This window comes from Ranitomeya variabilis, chromosome 5 (assembly GCF_051348905.1).
Source record: "Ranitomeya variabilis isolate aRanVar5 chromosome 5, aRanVar5.hap1, whole genome shotgun sequence".
Lineage (NCBI taxonomy): Eukaryota > Metazoa > Chordata > Amphibia > Anura > Dendrobatidae > Ranitomeya > Ranitomeya variabilis.
Genome location: NC_135236.1, coordinates 83,497,921 through 83,519,717, shown reverse-complemented (window position 1 = coordinate 83,519,717; position 21,797 = coordinate 83,497,921). Strand labels below are relative to the sequence as shown.

The window sequence follows — 21,797 nt, the reverse complement described above, 5'->3', positions numbered from 1 at the left end:
TCCCTCGTTATTGCGGCCATCACAGCTTAAAAATACCAGCCCACAGCCGCCATAGTGGCACCTCGCATCAGACTGGTGCGCTGGCAATCGGGGTAATGACAGTTGGGGTTGATTCCAGCAATTCACACATGTGGCACTTTTTTTTCAGTGCGCTAACTCAGCTTTGAAGATAAACTGCACAGATCTTTCCTTGAGAAAATACTGAGGATTTAAGGACATCTTGGATTGCAGCCAACAGAATCCATTAGTGATTAGCACACCTTGGCTGCGGACTTTATCGGGACAGGACTGATGCATTTGGCACGGCAGGGCAAGGACACATTATCTTATCTCTTGGAAATCTTCCTCAATGCCAGCAGGTTAGCACAAGGTGAGAAAGCAAGACATCAAGCCAGGGGACGAAGATGATCTTGGAAGATAGGACATGGGGCAGATAAGACATATGGCCCATCTTATCAACACGACTCAAGGAGATACCACGTTTCCAGCCCTAGAAAGGGGGCAAAGTGTGTCACATCAGTGAGTGCACCAGCCAAGGAGCGAAAAAGCCGTCTGGACATTCTGCTATAATCATAATTACACAGCTGGCAGTTGTAGTTCTACAGCAGCATGATATACAGGGATACCTCCCCATAGCATCTAGCAATGTCCCCTACTGCACGCACTGGGTGAGTACATATATCATTGGTTAGAGACTGCAAGCCCACCCTTGTGGGGTCAGATCCTGCCATTCCTTATTAATCCAATGTCTCTTTTACTCTCAGAGATTTTGTTAGAGGAAGCAAAATATGAGAAGTGATCAGACCACACAAGGCCTTGTTTATGGTCAGTAACCATGGAGACACCCTGTATACACAAAACATTCAGCACATGATGCTGACCAGTGTCGGTACAAAATGAGGCTCGTACAACAGATAAGATTTATTTACAAAAGAGACGACTGAAATCCTCTTTGTCCAGACCGCAAGGAATACCCCTGCTGTGCCAGGTCATTCACATCCAGTACAGCTCCCATAATGGGGAAAGCGCAGGGTCCCACTGTGGGATCATTAAATAACAAGTCCTATGGAGCACATCCGGCAGGAGGGATTGCTCACGACTCCGCACTTTTCTTGGCGGCTGTTCTCTTTTTCCCTTTACTGTATTTGAATGTCCGTAGTGGGTTCTGGGTCTTCCTCATCTGGATGGGGAGAAGAGAATTCGCTTTATTTTATAGGTCGTGAACAATACAAGTCATAGGATTCAGGACAGAGGAAGGAGACGTGGTGCGCGTGTGTGTATGGTGCGTGCATGCGTGGTGTGTAGTGCGTGCGTGGTGTGTAGTGCGTGCGTGGTGTGTAGTGCATACGTGCGTGGTGTGTAGTGCATACGTGCGTGGGTGGTGCGTGCGTGGGTGGTGCGTGCGTGGGTGGGTGGTGCGTCTACATACACACAATGAGATGCCTGGTGTCTCAGAAGCTAAAGTATTCTTATACAAAAGATAAATTGGTTTAGTAATCTAGCACCATAACAATAACTAATACCTAAAATAAATTCTTTATTGATAATTATTAAAACCTTTTAGACAAATTGCCACAAACCAGCAGCCTGAAAAACAAATAAATCATACAAAAAGCTCCTAGTACACCCTACTACTCCCCAATATACCCTTCCTGATGTCATGACTGTCGTATGCTGCATCTTTAGGCATCGTCTTATCCATTCGCCTCCTGACGAACTGTCATCATGGAAGGGAAACGCGTTGAGGCATTTGTTCATCATTTGGACCCCAGATAAGATCGTTTTGCTGCTTTATTTATTTTTTTTGGCCTTTTCTTTTATCTATACGGCACAATTTTCTGCTGCAATATTAAACTATTTGTTTATGGGGAACACCTCCTTTTTTGGCTCCCAGTAATATGTCAGCTGTGGTACTGGTCTATGGCATGATTTAAAGGGCTGGTTCTTGCTTTTTGGGACCAATATGACACTGTACCAGTAAAAGCAATTGATGTAGTGACTGGAACCTGTTTCTACCACAATGGTGTATTGTGTGGTGTACCCATCTTGACGCTGGGTCTAGGCTGAACCCCTTTTTGAGCGCACTATTTTGAGGCTATTTACTGTCCTATGCACCCTCTGCCCAATTTTTTTTTCTCTTACACATGTGGTTCCCTCACTCTCTTTTGGCTGGTTATCTTTATTTTGAGAGGTGAGAGGGTAAGTGTGTAGGGTAATTGAGGGTCAGCCGACGGGAGCGGGGGCGCCACTTGCCTTGGGTTATAGGGTGCCAACCTCCGCTGTTAGGCAGGGACAGTGGCAATAGGGTTAATTTAGGGCCAGTTAGTATAGGCCTTTAATCTCTCATTGTTTTTTCACCCTTGCCCCTGTGACATTCCATTTGTATCTGGGTTTCCATTTTTTCTAGTCATGTGTGTTATTTTATCAGTTTGTGTTTACATCTGGCTCCTTTTTGAATATGTAAGACGATTAGTGTCTGCTATTACAGGTAAAGACATCACCTTCTTTACTTGATTACTCTCTAGCCTCCTTTTCTTTTATTTATACGGCACGATTTTCTGTTGACTGGTCTATCTGTTGTGTATCGGTTGTATATTTATCACCTATCTAGGGTTCAACAGATGGTATCCAGGGTGAGCCGTCGGTGAGCGGGGGCGCCACATTGCGTACAAGCTAGGGTGCCAACCTCCGCTGTTAGGAAGGGTATATTAGGGAGTAGTAGGGTGTACGAGGAGCTTTTTGTATGATTTGTTTTTCAGGCTGCTGGTTTGTGGCAATTTGTCTAAAAGGTTTTAATAATTATCAATAAAGAATTTATTTTAGGTATTAGGTCTCAGAAGCTAAACAATAAAAGCAAACAGTGAATGCTGCAGTCATCCAAGTATGTTCTGATATCAGGGCAGCTGAGGGCAGGTAATAGACTAGGAGCCATTGTATGCAATATATTTTTTTTTTTTACAGGAATTAAGACAAGTCCCCTCATTAAAGTGGCGTGCAAAGTTTCATAACTTTCTATGCTGCACAAAATAAAAAAAAGAACGTTTAGCTATTCTTTAAATTATATCTAGACCGATACAAGGATGAATCTATAGAGGATTGATGTAATAAGGTTCCTCCCTGTCACCGGCCCCAGAGCCATAGACAGCACCTCCATCCTCCCAGAGTGGAGAGAAGTGAATAATTGTTTTCCGTACATTACTTTTAAACACTTACTACCTCAACAAGTCTGTAAGGAATTATGCAGGTATAATGTGCTAAATTCTATTGTCGTCACACCTAGCTGATATCCTACTTTACAGGGTCTGTATAAAAAAAACAGACAGAAAAAAAACCCCACAAAACTGAAGGAATACACTTTGGTATTTGCAGATCAGCAGTGTCTGTAACGATGTTTATCAGGTCGGGTTTTATAGTAAAACATCCCCAAATAGACCCCTCTATGTAAAAAAAAAAAAAAAAAAAAAAAAAAAAAAAAAAAAAGGGCCTATCACGGTCAATGTAACTTGATAGACCATTCTAAAAGGTTTGCAGCGCCATCTAGTGGTTGAACATCACAAATCTCCTCCACTGAGTCTGGCCTGTTATGGAGGCCCCATCGCAAAATCAGTGAAAATAATGGAGGGGGGTGAAAAGGATCTAACTCCCTCTATCTAACCGTTTAGATGCTGCAGTCAATTTAAACCGTGGCATCTAAAGAGGTTAATATGTCAGGACTAGAATTAGCTCTGATCTGAACCATTACAGCAGAATATCATTTTCAATATACAGATGTTACGGGGGCAGTGCCTGTTTCCCCCACAATCACTGCACCGGACATTTTACACTACAGCATTTGAAACTAACTTTTCACTGCCGGTAATAATGTGCAGCAGATTGAGCCGGGGGGTAAGGGACCACTGAGCATCGAGCCTTTTAGATTTCACAATCTCTGCTCAGCTTTTTTCCAAGGTCACATTGGTGTACAACAGACAGAAAATGCACATTTCATGTTTCCCTTGAGACGCGCTCACCTTTTTGGGTGGTCCTTTGGAGGGACCTGGGTGAACTCTTCTCTTTCTTTTATGTAGCAGAGGATTTGCAACAGATCGCAGGGAAGCTGGAACTGCAATGAGTGAAGAGAGTGGAAAAGAACAAATGAGAAGAGGAATATAATCCACAGCGGTAACACAGAAGCATGAAAAAAAAAAATTAGTCTGTTTTGCTTCAACGGGGACTGTACTTTCAACAAACTTTGCAGAAGTCAATAGTACAGGGAGCAGGGAGAGGAAACAGGCAGAGGGAGAAACAGAACAATAGCACTGAACTTTCTAACAAGCCTTTTACATCACTCCAGAGCTGGATTCATATCTACTCTGCTCAGTACTGCTGTGTACCTTCCTGTATGCCCCTGCTGCTCATCTGTGTTTTCAAAAAGGAAAGGAGGGCAGGAATCCCTCTCTGCTTGTGTGCTATGTGAAAGATCAAGATAGATAGTCACTACCCACCACATGCGTATACGTGTCTGTATGTGTCTGCACCAAAATAAGCTAATAGAAATCTACTCTGATAAATGCAATTTTTACTGTATTTTCCTTTTTTGTGTGTTTCTGGTGCATATTTGACGTGTTTTTCCTCAGTGCAGAAAAACTGGGATTCTGCACTTAAAAGCACAGTTGTTTTATTTTTTACATACATTTTTCAGTCTTCCCATAGAAGCCAAAAGGAAAGAAAATGCACTAAAAAAATATGTTTTTCAACACTCAATGGGTATGTTAAATCACATCCATTGTACCTGCACTGTAAAAATGCAGATTTTCTGCACACAAAAATCGCTGCAGTGAAAAAAGAAAATAATGCAAAGTTTACACTACATGCGAACAGGGCCCAACACAGACCCCATTATTGTGCCCAAGGGAATTTTTTTTAATTTTTGCTAAATTACTGAAACGTCTCAAAACTGCTTAGTATGGAGATACTGTATTATAAGAAAATAGGGGAATAAAGTGTTTAATGATGTGACGTAAAAATGTGAAGTTTAGAAATAAATGCACAATAACAATAATACAGATTTGCACGATACGATCACCTGGAATTTGGATTATTGTAGGGCTGAGATACATAGTGGATGAGCCCCGAGGCTTACACTACATTGTTCTGTATTCCCAAAAATCCTTGACAATTCTGGCATCACAATGTAAAACCACAAATAAATGGCAGAGACACCGGAACAAATGGCTGTGACCACATACAATGGGATACATTGTGCAGATATTCTTGTGCCCCCAGTTATTAAAACACACAGCAATTGTAATTGGATTTGCTCTTGGCTTTGGCTTAGGTGAGGGTCCTGAACAGGATGGGATAGGGGGGGATGTCTCTCTGTATACTCACACGTCCCTTACAGGGTACATGGAAATTATCAGATTTTCCCGTGGGATGACACCACCCAGTTACACAGGAACCCATTCTTCATTTATACCCCTGCGGGTATTTTAGAGCACACATACTTAGGTATTCAGGAACATTTTTCAGATGTGGTTTCACAATTGCAGGGTGCAGGGGTTTGTCATGTCGAAGGAGATTGAAATCCCTTGGGTTATCATCAAAATACGTCTGCGGGGAGAAGAGGAAAAAAGGAGAGATTAGGAAAGTAAAATATGGCATTTACCACATGTCCGCAGTGTCATAAATAAGAATATAGGTCACAGAATGGAAACCATTATCGGCATCACGTGTGAACACTTCTACGTACAACGGGCAAGAATTGGCCATATTAACCAATCAGATTTCAGATCATAAAACATTCACTGTGGAGAAGGAAATAACAGAAGTGATCTGATTGGAAACTAATCACAACCATCAGTTTTAGTTAAACCTAACCCTACCTCTAACCCTAACCTTAACCCTAACCTACCCCGACCCTATGTCTACAAATTACATATTTCGTCTAGTACTGCATAACTTCGGTTGAATTGTCTCAAGAGGAGACAGGAAAATACTAATCTGTCCTTCAATGGGCCCCCAGAGATTACAGGGTGCCAAAATCTCCTGTGTAAATGGAGCATTCACTTCTAAGGGTCTATGGAAGGGTCGGTGTACCTGCGCGACCACCGCTCCATGAGCAGCGCCATGCTATTCAAACTGGGGCATTTAAGACCCCTGTTCCCATGATCAATGGAGGTCCTGGGGATTAGATCACTAAAGAGTAGTTGATTGGTGACAATTGCTTATGGGATAACACATCAAAATAGAGAACTTCTTGCATTTCAGAATGAAATATTAAAAAGTTTTAATTGATGGGGACCTGGATGTGAAGACCCTCACCGTCCACTGTGGTCCTCAATTTCTGATAAGCTCCTTGTAAAGGTAATCGGCCATGTATGGACTTCTCCAAGGAGAGCCTATCAGAAAGTACGCTTAGTGGAGCACCTTTGGCCCTTCAGTTTAGTCCATTGCGAAGCGCATAAGCACCCGGACACCCAGAGATCAAAATGTCACACATGTCCCTATGTAAGTGTGGGGTCAGTTTAATGGTCTTATGTTACCGATTTTGATGCGATTTCTAAGCCATTTTAAAAAGTCACTTTATCACTTTCCGTGAAAGCTGGGGGAAAACTAATACGAATCTGAGACTACAAAGAAAAAAAAGGTATAAAGTCAAGATAGATCCTCACAGCACAAGGGAGGATATGCAGCAAAATCTGCAGGGTTTCACACATGAAACTAATAATTAAAGTCTTCAAAAATTAAAACCTCCAGGAAATGTAACCTGCTGATAAGAGGCACGTGCGGTGCCAGATGCTGCAGAACATTACAGCAGGAGGCACAGAAGTCAGGTCAACTGAGGCAAAGACCTGGGTAAGGTCAGGAAGTGACTCAGACAGGACAAACAGCTGTGACTCATGGAGGAGCCTCAGGTGCACCCTACAAGAGCAGCCAGGCGACATGCGCCAAGGGCAGAAGCAACTCTCCATGCAAGGTCTCGCCTCGTGGGGTAAGAATGATTCTGAGAAAGGTCAGGAATCAGCCCAGAACTACACAAGAGGACCTGGTCAATGACCTGAAGAGAGGTGGGACCACAGTCACAAACATTACCGTTAGCAACACACTACACAGTCATGGATTAAAATCCTGCAGGGCACGCAAGGTGTGTCCGCCCCCCAGCTCATGTCAGCACATGTCCAGGCCAGTTTGAAGTTCACCAATGACCATCTGGATGATCCAGAGGAGGCATGGGAGAAGGTCATGTGGTCACATGAGACCAAAATAGAACTTTTTGGTATCAACTCCACTCGCCATGTTTGGAGGAAGAAGGAGGATGAGTACAACTCCAAGAACATCATCCCAACCGTGAAGCATGGTGGGGGAAACATCATACTTTGAGGGCGCTTTTCTACAAAGGGGACAGGATGACTGCACAGTATTGAAGGATGGATGGTGTCATGTATTGTGAGATTTTGGTCAACATCCTCCTTCCCTCAGTAAGAGCATTGAAGATGGGTCGTGGCTGGGTCTCACAGCATGACAATGATCTGAAACACACAGCCAGGGCAACTAAGGAGTGTCTCTGTAAGAAGCATTTCAAGGTCCTGTGTGGGCTCAGTCAAGTCTGATCAGCAATATAGATGAGAATTGGACGTGCTCCGAGCCTCACGGATCGGGGACACATTTTTAAAACTGATGCGTGTTTGGGTCAATGAAACTCTATGGGTCCGTGTGCTGTCTGAGAAAATAAGAGGAGTGAATGCACCCTTATACTGCTATAGTGGAGTTACACAGAAGCTGAGAAGTGGATATAAGATGTAACATCAGTATTATTATTAGTTCTCACCTTCAGTTTCTCGGAGTTGAGCAGTTCTTCCTTTATCTCCTTTAGACGAGCTTCTTTAATGGCGTGTTTAGTTACTGATCTCATTGCATCCTGTAGGAAGAAGCCATCACATATAATAAAAGCAACCACAAACTCCCCAGCTTATATTCCTTGGACATTCCTAAAACTTTGACAATTACCAGCCGAACCAGTGTGTATGGCCACTTATTCATCTCGCCCCCATTAACATGTTCACTGGGTTTAGCCAGATACATGTTCACATTAGTTTGAAGGAAACAGGCCTCTGGTGGGAACTAACAACAAGGGCTTGGGCATGTTGAAATCCAATATGCCTAATCCTTCTTCCCTTAACATCTGCTGTTGGAGGAGAATCAGACACCCTCATGCAGATTGATAGACCACCTGATCCTCTAACAGAAAACCCAAGTAGGTCCACAAGAAAGGACCCAAACCCATAAAAGTCACACTTTTACATTCAAGTTTCACTGCGAGATACTCATTCCTCTTCGCTGCGAAAATAAAACTTGGTGCAATGAGCAATAGGAAAGATCTGATATTCCCAACTTCAAGTATGGCCTCCACTTTCTCAGGAGGTCTGTGTCTGCCCTATGTCCATACTCAACTTACCCTACAGCGATAGCGAAAACCTCCCACTTCTTCCATTCGGAACCTGTAAGGACGCAGCACACACTCCTCCGAGCTTCCTGTAAGAGAAACATAAGACAGGATATTACAGTGACAGAACACAGAGAACATGGAAAAAAAACAACAAAGAAACACAGTTAAAGGGATTTTCCAGGTCTGCAAACTTCATGACCTATCCTTATAAACAATAACATACATAGTGTAGAATCAATATAATAAGGGAAGTATCCACTGGAGACTGCTTTGTCTACTGTACTACATATTATCATGATGCCCAATCACGTCTCGGCACTTCCCCTTTTATATCAGCGCCATTCTCCTTTTTGCCACTGGAATCTTTCCTCCTGCATTAGCATCAGGACCTGGGTGAAACGGCAAGTCTCTAATCCACCTGTAGTCACGCCACTGTTCCGAGACACCACACTCAAGATATTTAAAGAAAGGCATGGGGAAGGACCGTGGCTTATACTGCAATATAATATTTTGTCTAAAAGGGGTTAACTCAAAAAAGAAGATTTTGGGTCCTCACCATAAAAATCTCTTTTTTAGAGCCTTCACCAGGGTACACGGGAAACCATTGGTGTATTCTGCTGCCTCAAGGGGGCTGACACTAGGCAGAAAAAAAAAATTTCTATTCTTTATTGCTTCATTGGAGGACACCAAAAACTATTAGATGTCCTGAGACAGTTCCCTCAGCTGGGACAAAATAGCTACTCTCAGGTCTAAGACTGGTCCACTGCGAAGCATAGGTATAGACTCTACAGAACTTGGAGAAAGAATGAACTGAAGACTAGGTGGCGGCCTTACAGAGCAGTGATGGAGAGGCATGAAGCCCAGGAGGCCCCCACAACGTGTGTGTAGTGGCCTTTTCTTCCAGGATGGCACAATGGATTCACCTGACAATGGTGGCCTTGGAAGAGGGAAGACCTCTACGATGACCATCGGGAATCAAGAAAAAAGACTCCAAACGTCTGAAAGATGCGGTCCTGGAAATATAGAGCCGTAGGGCTCTGACAAGATCCAGTCTCTGTAGAGACTGCTCCACAGGACGAGAGGGAGATGGACAGAAGGAAAGAAGGACAATTTCCTAGCGGAGATGAAAAAAAGAAACCACTTTTGAAAGGAAGGATGGAACTGGACATAAGACCACCTTGTCCTTGCGGAACACAAGGAAAGGAGAGCTACAGGAGAGATCTGCAAGTTCAGAGACACGTCTGATGGAGGTCATCTCTACAAGGACAGAAACCTTCTAGGAAAGTAGAGAAGGGTAAATGTCCTGAATGGACTGAACTGGTGAACCCTAAGGAACAGACAAGACCAAATTGAGATCCCACAGCTCCAAGAGAGGTCAATTGGGACGGACATGGTGAGCAACTCCCTGTAAAAGCTTTGATTTGAGAACGAGAAGCCAAGCTCTTCTGGAAAGGATATAAATGGCAGCGACCTGACCCTTTAAAGGGAACCTGTCACCCCCCCCCAGCTAAATTGTAACTAAAAGAGCCAGCTTGTGCAGCACTAATGCTGCATTCTGACAAGATGGCTCTTAGTTCGGGTCCCTGGAACTGCTGCAATAATCATTTATGAAATTTGTCCCTCATACCTGTGAAATTGTCCCGGGGCAGGTCTTTCCCCCCTAATCCAGACGCCTCGCAGCCGCCACTCATGGCCTCTGCGCGCCGGGCGCCGGCCTCCTCTCCTTCATTAGCGTCCCCGGCGCCTGCGCTGTAAGTTCGAAGGGCAGCGCAACTGCGCATGCCTGAAAAAAAAAAAAAAAAACCAGCGCAGGCGCCAGGGACACTAATGAAGGAAGCGGAGGCGGCGCCCAGAGGCCATGAGTGACTGACGGCTGCGAGGCGTCTGGATTAGGGGGGAAAGACCTGCCCCCGGGACAATTTCACAGGCAGGTATGAGGGACCAATTTCATAAATGATTATTGCAGCAGTGCCAGGGACCCGAACTAAAAGAGCCATCTTGTCAGAATGCAGCATTAGTGCTGCACAAGGTGGCTCTTTTAGTTACAAACGCCTGGGGGGGGTGACAGGTTCCATTTAATGAGCCAAGAGACAACTGGAATATTGGCTCTACTGCAAAAAAAAAATCCAGGAGAGAGGTAAAAGTAAAAGACAAGGGACCAACTGGATTGGTCTTGCACCATCAAAAAATCCTTTCCAAGTCCGATGGTATATGCGAGAGGATGACTGTTTCCTTGCCTTGACCTTAATTTGGATAAACTGGTAGAAGAAACCTGCAGCCTTCAAGAATGCGGCTTCAACAGCCATGCCGTTAAACTGAGAGACTGTGAATTCTGGTGGAAGCGGGGATCCTGAGAAAGCAGGAATGGAGGACCTGGGAGAAGACCATTGGATTCAGAGACCACTCGCCCGAGGAGGGACCCTCAAGGCCGAGAAAAATCGTCGATCCAGTACTCCACCCTGGGGATGTGCACTGCAGAGAGCTGTAACACTCTGTTTGGCCTAAACCAGGATGCAGAATACCTCTGACATGACTGATCTGCTTTGTGTTCTGCCCTGGGGATTGGTGTATGCCACGGCAGTGGTGTTTTCGCACTGGATGAAGACAGGACAGCGGGTCAGGAGATCCTGCCAATGAAGGACAGCCAAGTAAATGGCTCTGATTCCCAGAAGGTTGATGGGAAAAGAGAATTCACTGTCCTTTAGGCAGCCCTGTTCCGGGAGATTCTGGATGACAGCTCCACAACCCAACAGAAAGGCGTCTATCATCACGATGTCCATCCACCAAATCGACAAAAAATTTCCAGTGACAGATGAGGATAGATGAGCTCCACCAAGTCAGAATTCTTGAACCAGAGGATCAGGGCTATAGGCCAACGCAGGGAGGCGACCGTCCTGTCCCACTGCGACAGCAGCTTCAGCTGATGAGGTCGAGAGTGAAACTGAGCAAATGGAACTGCTTTTATCGCCGACACCATTTTGCCAAACACAATCATGCACAGTCAAAGAGGGCAAGGAGCTGGCTGACAGAGAAACTGAATCCCGATCGAGATGGTTGAGACATTTTTTCTTTGGGGGAACAGTGTCAAATTACATACCTAAGAATACTAGGCGCTGGGGTGGGATTAGAGACTACTTCGATCTGCAGATGATCCAGCAGAGAGGGGAAAGTGTGTCGAGAGATAAGAGGGGCCTTGATTAGGGTACCGTCACACAGTGCCATTTTGATCGCTACGACGGCACGATCCGTGACGTCGCAGCGTCGTATGATTATCGCTCCAGCGTCGTAGACTGCGGTCACACTTTGCAATCAAGGCGCTGGAGCGATGCCGAAGTCCCCGGGTAACCAGGGTAAACATCGGGTTACTAAGCGCAGGGCCGCGCTTAGTAACCCGATGTTTACCGTGGTTACCAGCGTAAACGTAAAAAAAACAAACAGTACATACTTACATTCCGGTGTCTGTCCCCCGGCGTCTCAGCTTCTCTGCACTGTGTAAGCACAGCGGCCGGAAAGCAGAGCGGTGACGTCAGACGTCACCGCTGTGCTCGCTTTCCAGCCGGCTGGCGCTCACACAGTGCAGAGAAACTGAGACGCCGGAGGACAGACACCGGAATGTGAGTATGTACTGTTTGTTTTTTTTACGTTTACGCTGGTAACCACGGTAAACATCGGGTTACTAAGCGCGGCCCTGCGCTTAGTTACCCGATGTTTACCCTGGTTACAAGCGAACACATCGCTGGATCGCTGTCACACACAACGATCCAGCGATGTCAGCGGGTGATCAAGCGACGAAAGAAAGTTCCAAACGATCTGCTACGACGTACGATTCTCAGCAGGATCCCTGATCGCTGCTGCGTGTCAGACACTGCGATATCGTAACGATATCGCTAGAACGTCACGGATCGTACGGTCGTAGCGATCAAAATGGCACTGTGTGACGGTACCCTTACAGTGTCGTCCAGATAAGGGATAGAAAGACTCCATGTCTGAGACCCAATGGTTGGAGAAAGGCCATACAAGCCATGGTAAAATGACGCCAAAAGAGAGAGGAGGAGCAGAGGAACGCAGGCGCCTGCAGCTGTAATAGGCGGGGAAGAAGAGCACCAGAGACAGGCAGCGGCACTGAAGGTGGGCCATAAAGAAAGAGTGCGAGGAAAAACCCACCCGCCTGTCCAACTGTGCGGTTGCCCCAAACACTCTTGATGTGTTGGGGTGGGAGTGGATAAGATTCTGCCTCGTAGACACGATAAGGTACGATGTGGATCAGGCTACATTGTTCTTTCGGTCTCTAGGTGGGATGACGGGGAGAAATTACACATTTGTCCATAGTCACTAGCTGTATTTGATTTAGTAAAACACAGTAAGATGGTAGAGGCGGTAGGAGTGTAGACCTTGGACACTAAAACACTGGCTAGCTCAGTTCCGGTTGGTGGGTGTAGCCTGCTGAGAAGGAGATCTTTTTTTTTTTTTCTGCCTAACGTCAGCCTCCTAGTGGCAGCAGCATACACTCATGGTCTCCTGTGACCTCCAATGAAGTGACAGAGAATTTTTTTTGTAAACCTGTTGATTACATACACACAAATACATAGAGAAGTTACTAATAAACTTTTATTGCCAAAAGTGTGATGATAACCAGCCCTCAGCCGTGGTAAGTAACCAGTGCTGGCTGACGGCTTACTTTATTGGCTAGGCCTAAGCTAGAGATGCCCTGACAGAAAAGGGGATGGGCTTAGCTAATAAAATGAGCCAGTCAGACAGCCCCCTTCACACACACAGATGATAATGTCCTGTGTCACGCATACGATAGCAGAACGTTGGGCCACCCTTGGAATAAAAGTAAATTATTAGTGAGCTTTACGTATATTTATTCTAAATATTTTTTCTTTAAGAGTTCAACCCCTTTAATCCACGCAGTGTTTGATCAGTCTGAAGACAGCCAATACATACACCTAGGGACAATATTGGTACGTCAGCCATGCTGTGTATCAGCACCTGCACAGTGGTGCACCCAAGAGCGCAGTGTGAACAGAGCCGCATACCTCCCCTTAAGGCCTCTTCGATCTCTTTTAGTAAGGAAAGTTCGGTATTTGCCACAAATGTAAGGACCACGCCGGGGTTATTGGCACGAGCCGTCCTGCAATGACGAGATTAATAGGAGACTCATTAAATAAGAAATCCGCGCACCGGAGGAAATGACAGGACGCCGTCACACCAGTGTACTTACCTTCCAGCCCGGTGAATATAGGAGTCGACAGACAAGGGGAAGTCAAAGTTTACCACAGTGGAAACATTCATAAAGTCGATGCCTCGAGATACCCCATACTCACTGTCCTGGCCTCTGAAAGACAAACGCCGCAGATGGAAAAGAGGGAAAATGGTCTGTTATGTGCGGGTATAGCGTTACCTACTTAGGGGCAATTTTTAAAATAATATGTTGAGCAATCCCTTTAACTTTCATGACATATGACGTACAGTTACTCCAAAAGTCGCAGTCCTGACTGTGATGGGGGCTTGCATGGAGAGCCCACATCTTTCCCAGTGAATGATGGCTGATTTAACCTGTTAAGCGCCGGTATCAATCTGAGAGCGGCATTTAACACACGTTGGCGTCGTCGATGGGTTGTCCGGACAGCCAGGGGTCTGCTAAAGACCTCCACGTTTGTTATGACGATTCTCCTGCGTTCACATGAGATTGTGATTTTCCCTATACATAAACAGTGCTCACGCACTACAATGTATAGCACAAGTGATCGGATGATCGCAGCTTCAAGTTCCCTAAGGAGACTATTAAATACAGTAAAATGTAAAGAAAAAAAGTTTTAAAAAGAAAAAAAAAAAAAATTAGGAAAACACAAAAGTTCATATCACCTTCTTTTTTCCCCATTAAAGATAAAATAATTAAAAAAAAAAACACAACTCACATTTGGTCTTACTGCATTGAGAGAGATTGTACAACCTATGTCCCAAAAAAACAAACCCTCATGTGGTTATGAGGATGGAAAAAGTAAAAAAAAAAAAAAGTTATGGCTCTCGAAAGAAGGGGAGGAAAAAACAAGCAAACAAAAAAAATCATCAGTCAGGTGGGGGTTAAAAAGCCATCTAAGATTAGATGGATCTGCTGTTTTAACCCAAAAAGGGTTAAATGTACCGTAAACGAAACAAATGGCCGAGCTGATGCACATGCACAAGTGGGAGAACATAGGAGTTACGTCTTACTTCTCTGCTCGGCCGCCCTTTTTCTTGCCGGCCGGTCTCCTTCCTTTCACCCTCGCGTCCGATAACGCTTGTTCATCCGATGCAATTATATAATCATAGAAGCCTCGATTGAACTGTCCGATGATGTGACACCTGCAGAACGGAAGGTAATGTCGTATCGTCACGAATCCAAGAGACTGAGCCAAGGGCGTCCTAATGAAATAACGTTTCCCCTTGGCTCCCGTCCTTGCCGACAGAGGAGACCCAGTCCTCCAAATTCTGGCCTTCGGGAGAGTCTGCTGGCTATAATAAAGAGTCTCCAGACATTGCTTCATTTTATTAACAAAAGCCCAATGAATCAAATCTAGTCTCCTCCTCCTTTAGTAAGTTACGACAGCCTGATCTTCTTGCCGGCTGTTGTAACTTGATAAAACTCAATCACTTGCAAACAACAGAAGAGGGAACAAGAAGAACTACATGACAGACTTCATCTACTTACAGAAGTGTGTGTGCCATGTATTTGGGTACCATATACAGTCATATGAAAAAGTTTGGGCACCCCTATTAATCTTAAGCTTAATGTTTTATAAAAATGTTTTTTTTTGCAACAGCTATTTCAGTTTCATATATCTAATAACTGTTGGACACAGTAATGTTTCTGCCTTGAAATGAGGTTTATTGTACTAACAGAAAATGTGCAATCTGCATTCAAACAAAATTTGACAGGTGCATAATTATGGGCACCCTTATAATTTTCTTGTTTTAAATACTCCTACCTACTTTTTACTGACTTACTAAAGCACTTTTTTTGGTTTTGTAACCTCATTGAGCTTTGAACTTCATAGCTAGGTGTATGCAATCATGAGAAAAGCTACTTAAAGTGGCCACTTGCAAGTTGTTCTCCTGTTTGAATCTCCTCTGAAGAGTGGCATCATGGGCTCCTCAAAACAACTGTCAAATGATCTGAAAACAAAGATTATTCAACATAGTTGTTCAGGGGAAGGATACAAAAAGCTGTCTCAGAGGTTTAACCTGTCAATTTCCACTGTGAGGAGCATAGTAAGGAAATGGAAGAACACAGGTACAGTTCTTGTTAAGGCCAGAAGTGGCAGGCCAAGAAAAACATCAGAAAGGCAGAGAAGTAGAATGGTGAGATCAGTCAAGGACAATCTTCAGGCCACCTCCAGAGATCTGCAGCATCAACTTGCTGCAGATGGTGTCACTGTGCATCGGTCAACTATACAACGCACGTTGCACAAGGAGAAGCTGTTTGGGAGAGTGATGCAAAAGAAGCCGTTTCTGCAAGCACGCCACAAACAGAGTCGGCTGAGGTATGCAAAAGCACATTTGGAGAAGCCAATTTCTTTTTGGAAGAAGGTCCTGTGGACTCATGAAACCAAGATTGAGTTGTTTGGTAATCCAAAAAAGCGTTATGCATGGCGGCAAAAAAACAAAGTGCGTTGTATAGTTGACCGATGCACAGTGACACCATCTGCAGCAAGTTGATGCTGCAGCTCTCTGGAGATGGTCTGAGGATTGTCCTTGACTGATTTCACCATTCTTCTTCTCTGCATTTCTGATGTTTTTCTTGTCCTGCCACTTCTGGCCTTAACAAGAACTGTACCTGTGTTCTTCCATTTCCTTACTATGCTCCTCACAGTGGAAATTGACAGGTTAAACCTCTGAGACAGCTTTTTGTATCCTTCCCCTGAACAACTATGTTGAATAATCTTTGTTTTCAGATCATTTGACAGTTGTTTTGAGGAGCCCATGATGCCACTCTTCGGAGGAGATTCAAACAGGAGAACAACTTGCAAGTGGCCACTTTAAGTAGCTTTTCCCATGATTGCATATACCTAGCTATGAAGTTCAAAACTCAATGAGGATACAAAACCAAAAAAAGTGCTTTAGTAAGTCAGTAAAAAGTAGGTAGGAGTATTTAAAACAAGAAAATGATAAGGGTGCCCATACTTATGCACCTGTCAAATTTTGTTTGAATGCAGATTCCACATTTTCTGTTAGTACAATAAACCTCATTTCAAGGCAGAAACATTACTGTGTCCAACAGTTATTAGATATATGAAACTGAAATAGCTGTTGCAAAAAAAACAATTTTTATACAACATTAAGCTTAAGATTAATAGGGGTGCCCAAACTTTTTCATATGACTGTATATATGCTGATCAGCCACAACATTAAAGGGGTTGTCTACTACTGGGCAACCCCTGCTTAAAGGCTAAAGTGTTCCATTGTAAAATGTAAAAAGAAAAAAAAAAAGTCAACATTTAAGCCTCTGTAGCCTTTCAGTATACTGTCAGAGCAAACACCTGTAGTAAAGGCTGCAGGCGATCAGTGCCTGCCAATTGGCGGCAGCGGTCACATGACATAATCAGGTCACGTGAACACCCCAGAGGCAGTGCCGACATGTTAACAGGGCTGGCGTGGGAGATGAGTATATGTTAGGCTTTGTTTTGACACTTAAGAATTTAGGAAGGGTTTCTCCAGTAGTAGACATCCCCTTTAAAATCGCTGATAGTTGTAGTGAATAACATGGATTACTCCAATCCATCGGCTGCATTCCATTATAGTAAGTCCTATTCAATAAATGAAATATGGCTGCAATACCGGACAATACCTGTAGAACACAGGGGGCGCCGAGGACTCACCGCGACTGCACCGGCAGCTCAGAGTTCAGCACACAGGACGGGATACTGAACTGCTCCAAGAAGAGTTTGAGCCGATAACTCCGCTCCACGTCGTTAACAAAGATAATGGTTTTCCCGCGGATGAGGGAGAGTTTAAGAAGAGAGTAAAGCAAAAGAAACTTGTCCTCCTCCTCGCACTGGATGTGATACTGCGTGAGCTGAGAACTGTCCGGCAGCTGGGACTCCTCCAGCTTCAGGGTCACCTAAGCAAGAAGGAGCACGGGAGGTCACCACATAGACAGGAATAATTTGTCCCACATTCTGGACTCCTATCTATATGCCGGAGCGGACATCATACTCATCCGAAAACCATGGTCTTACCGCATATACTAGTATAATCTGTCTAAGAACTGCCCCGATGCTCACACTCTATAATTTGCTATTCACTATTCTTGAATAGTAATTCTTCATCATTCTGCCAGCACTATAGGTGTCAGAACTTTCGTCCCTCACTTCCCAACATGCATTGTGTTTGACACTGTCCAATAACTAGCCTGACCTGAGCTGAAAGCCTGCTTCTTTGTTCTGCCTGCACTACTTCCATCTCTGGGATTTCTGCTGATATGGATTACACTTGACAACAGGCAGTGGACATGAAGTTATACAGAAGGGAGACATCGGGATCGATCCAGGGTAAGACAAAATGATTTTCAAAATTAGTGATCCACTTATCTTCAGGGGGCCCTTCTGACAAAACCACCCCAGAAAAACCCTTATACAGTGCAAAAGCCTCACCGGATTGTGCAGCACAAGTTCCTTTAAGGCCTGGACATCCTCGTTGAATGTGGCAGACATCAGGTATGACTGGTAGATATTTGGTAGTTGGCTACAGACACAGGAAAACCACAGTTAATGATGCAGTGACCACACCGGAGCATCTACATCAATCTAGTACTCATGGCGCACACGCTAGACCCATTACCGCACCACGTCTGGTCCACACCCGTTCCACTCACCATAAGAGGCTTTTCAAATCTTCTTCAAAGCCAAATGAGAAGATCAGGTCGGCCTCATCAATCACCAAAACCTGAAGGCTCTCTCGTAAGCACAAGGTCTTCTGTTTCATGTGGATCAATATTCGAGAGGGTGTGCCAACCACGATGTCCGGCTTCTCCATCAGAATAGGTCTAAGGGGAACAGATAGCCTCTTTAGAAAAACAAGAAGACCACCAAGCTGGTGGAGGCAAATTATGGTTCCAAGTCTGGTTCTTACCTCTGAGCAGAAATATCCGTCTGGCCGGAAATGTCTGCAACTCTAATATCTCGCGCGCAGTAGGTTGTCAGCTGTCGGACCATCTGTTGAACCTGGTGGCCAAGTTCCTTGGTGGGTACAAGAATCAGAACCTGCACGGACTGCTCGGAGACCGTCTGAATGGAGAAGTTTGGATTACGGCAATGTTTTTTCATATATTCACAGGACATTATTATATCACATCGATCCCTATACCTACCATTTTTGCCTGCAGAAGGTTCTGTATTATGGGGATGGTGTAGGCTGCAGTTTTCCCCGACCCCGTCCTTGCTCGTGCCAGTAGATCCTTGCCCTCCATGCCCAGAGGAATGGCCTTTTCTTGAATTAAAGTTGGCTTTTCCCATCCTAAATCCGCAACAGCCTTTCAAGAAACAGAAACATAAGTATAAGATTATACAGCACAATTCATTCTATGCATGGTGACATCTTCACTACTAAGTCTTGTGAAATGGAGCAACTTTCCAGTTCACTGTTTATTATAATTCCCCCTCCTTCCTATGATAAGTGCAGCTTTACTTGTTTTCTCTACTGCTCCTCACCCAAGTTACTGACCCCTCTACTGTCTAGTATCAGTGGCCGCACATGCTCAGTGCCTGCACTCCTCCTAATAGATCTTGTAAGCCCTGCACTGCGGCCGTCCAAGCTAAAGAGCAGTGTAGACTGCTGATCCAGGACAGTTTCTTTCCCCTGATGCTCCTCCGACGTCACTAAGTCAAAGATGCCTCTATTATCAGCATTGGAGAGCGCATAGTTAAGGCTTGCAGCGCAACAATGTCCCAGTCTGAGCTGTCAATCAATTAGCAGTGCACTGCTCCCCAGCAATCAGGAAGCCAGGAGGTAGGGAGAAGTGTATTCCGGCCAAAGACGATAGGATAACCCTCTAAGTCGGACCTGGGCAAAGTGCGGCTTCAGGGCCACATCCAACTCTCTGGCTCTTCCAGTACAGCCCGCGGACCGAATCAGCAAAAGGGCTGAAACAGTGACCGCATCGTGAGGCTACATGGGGCACATGCTGTATATCAGAGGCTACACGGGGCACATGCAGTACACGGGAGGCTATGTGGGGGCTCACACTGTACACGGGAGACTATGTGGGGGCTCACACTGAACGCGGGAGGCTATGTGGGGGCTCACACTGAATGCGGGAGGCTATGTGGGGGCTCACACTGAACGCGGGAGGCTATGTGGGGGCTCACACTGAACGCGGGAGGCTATGTGGGGGCTCACACTGAATGCGGGAGGCTATGTGGGGGCTCACACTGAATGCGGGAGGCTATGTGGGGGCTCACACTGAATGCGGGAGGCTATGTGGGGGCTCACATTGTATATAGGAGGCTCATACTGAATGTAGGAGGCTATGTGAGGACTCATACGGTATATACGTGGCTGTGTGACTGCGAGGAGCATCTGTCTGCAATCGCGCTCATGTGAAGCAGAATCTCACCCAGATGTCAGACCTGTGTGAGCGCATGAGGCAAAATCACTGTACACGCTTCCCAGCAATCTGCATCCTGCGCACACTGACCTTCCTGTGTGAGTGCGGGGGCTTCTCACACACACTGCGCACACTGGAGGTGGGGGAACTCTTTCTTATGATGACAGGATCTGCGCATGTGCGGCCAGCTGATCGGCCTCTGGGATGGACGGATAAAGCTCCAGACGGAATAACAACAGGGACCATTTCAGGAGATGGAGGATTGTTACTTTTTGAATGGAGCATCAGTTTTAATAACTGTAAATTACTGCTTAGTTCAGTGGATCCTTTATGGTGGCACAACCCCTTTAATTCTGCTCAATATTAAGTGATAACTATAATTAATATTGCGCAGAATTCATTTCAGCCTGTTGGTTTTGCACTAAGATCCGTCTCTCAGGGCATCATGGGCTCAGTAGTCCCACTAGTGGGGAGCAGATAGGGGTCAGCAGCCCACGTGACTATGCAGTGTTTTATGAGCGTTCTACGTTCCACAAGCTCCGCCCCCTTACAGATATAAGTCCATGAAGGTTCTACTCACCTTTAGCAGCCGGTGATCCAGTCCCAGCTCGTGGAAGCGAACCGTAGCCATACCCACGTGTATAACCGGGGAGGACTGACACCATAGAGAGGAACCGGCCGCCTAGAGCGCCGCCTCAACACCACAGAGACTGTAGACGACCAGAGAGTTTTAGGTTTACGGATGGACCGTACTGCAGCGCCACCGTGTGGTAACTGTGCGTCCATGCACATGGTCTCACATTGACGGTCACAATTCAGTGAAGTTCGCTGGAGGACTCACAGCAGGAAAAAGGAAATGATTGAGCCATAAATTCTAACACTATCCTGAAGTGAAGACTTTGGAATTAATTTTTGGGAATATTTTAATAATTTAAGCAGATGGTACCCAGCGCATGGAGTTTGTTCATATATTATGGAAAGAAACTGCCATAATTATTTTAATATAATAATTATATACACTCTAAAACTAAGTTTTATTTAGTTTTAATATTCGGATTTCTTTTAATTTTTTTTCAAGTATCAGAGGTAAATTTTAAGAAAAAAAGGAAATACTGTGTCTGTTTTTCACTATTTTTTTTATTGTTTTATGACCACAAAGAAGCACTAAACTACATTCCCAATTGTGTTCCCCTTTCTGTAACAATTATTTTTAGTTATTAGCTGTATGGGGAGGGGATGGAGACTAGAAGCAGAGAGGTGGCCTTTAGTGATGAGCGACCGTGCTCGGATAAGGTGTTATCTCAGCATGCTCAAATAATATGTCCGAGTCCCCGCGGATCAATGTCTCACGCCTGATCGACAGCTTGTTAGTCAATCCCTACATGTGTTACAGCTCTCAAAGAGCCAGCGGCCGCGGGGACTCGGACATATTTTTCGAGCACGCCGAAGACAAGCTGTCAGCACCTGAGCATGCTCAGATAACACCTTATCCCAGCACGGTCGCTCTTCACTACCAGCCTTCCATCGTCTTTCTGTTTTCAATTTTAGATTTTCCTCTGCTTTTTATTTATCCCTCATAAGGTTATAAAACGCATTTGGACGGCAATTCAGCATTTATATTCATTTTTATTATCGGAACTGGAGTGCCCATATTAGCCCCAGTTACGGGGCATATAAAGCCTGCGGTGCCACAATCCAGCAGATCCTTTTCCCTTTTGGCATCTGGTGACCATGTGATCTCCGGACGGGAGGAGGAAGCCCTGTTACTGCTCCGTATCTATA

At 45.0% G+C, this 21,797-nt stretch overlaps 1 protein-coding gene across 1 annotated transcript; it reads right to left on the bottom strand.

The window, feature by feature from the left end:
- Positions 1–901: 901 nt before the first annotated feature.
- Positions 902–20,813, bottom strand: DDX56 (DEAD-box helicase 56). Its single transcript, XM_077262758.1, has 14 exons — positions 20,596–20,813; positions 18,780–18,941; positions 18,542–18,696; positions 18,285–18,455; positions 18,064–18,154; positions 17,290–17,531; positions 14,645–14,776; positions 13,653–13,766; positions 13,468–13,562; positions 8,438–8,514; positions 7,811–7,900; positions 5,487–5,592; positions 4,011–4,102; positions 902–1,180 (listed from the first exon to the last, which is right to left on the bottom strand). The coding sequence occupies exons 1-14, from the start codon at positions 20,644–20,646 to the stop codon at positions 1,094–1,096; spliced, it is 1,665 nt and encodes a 554-aa protein (XP_077118873.1). The 5' UTR covers positions 20,647–20,813; the 3' UTR covers positions 902–1,093.
- Between the last annotated feature and the right edge of the window lie 984 nt (positions 20,814–21,797).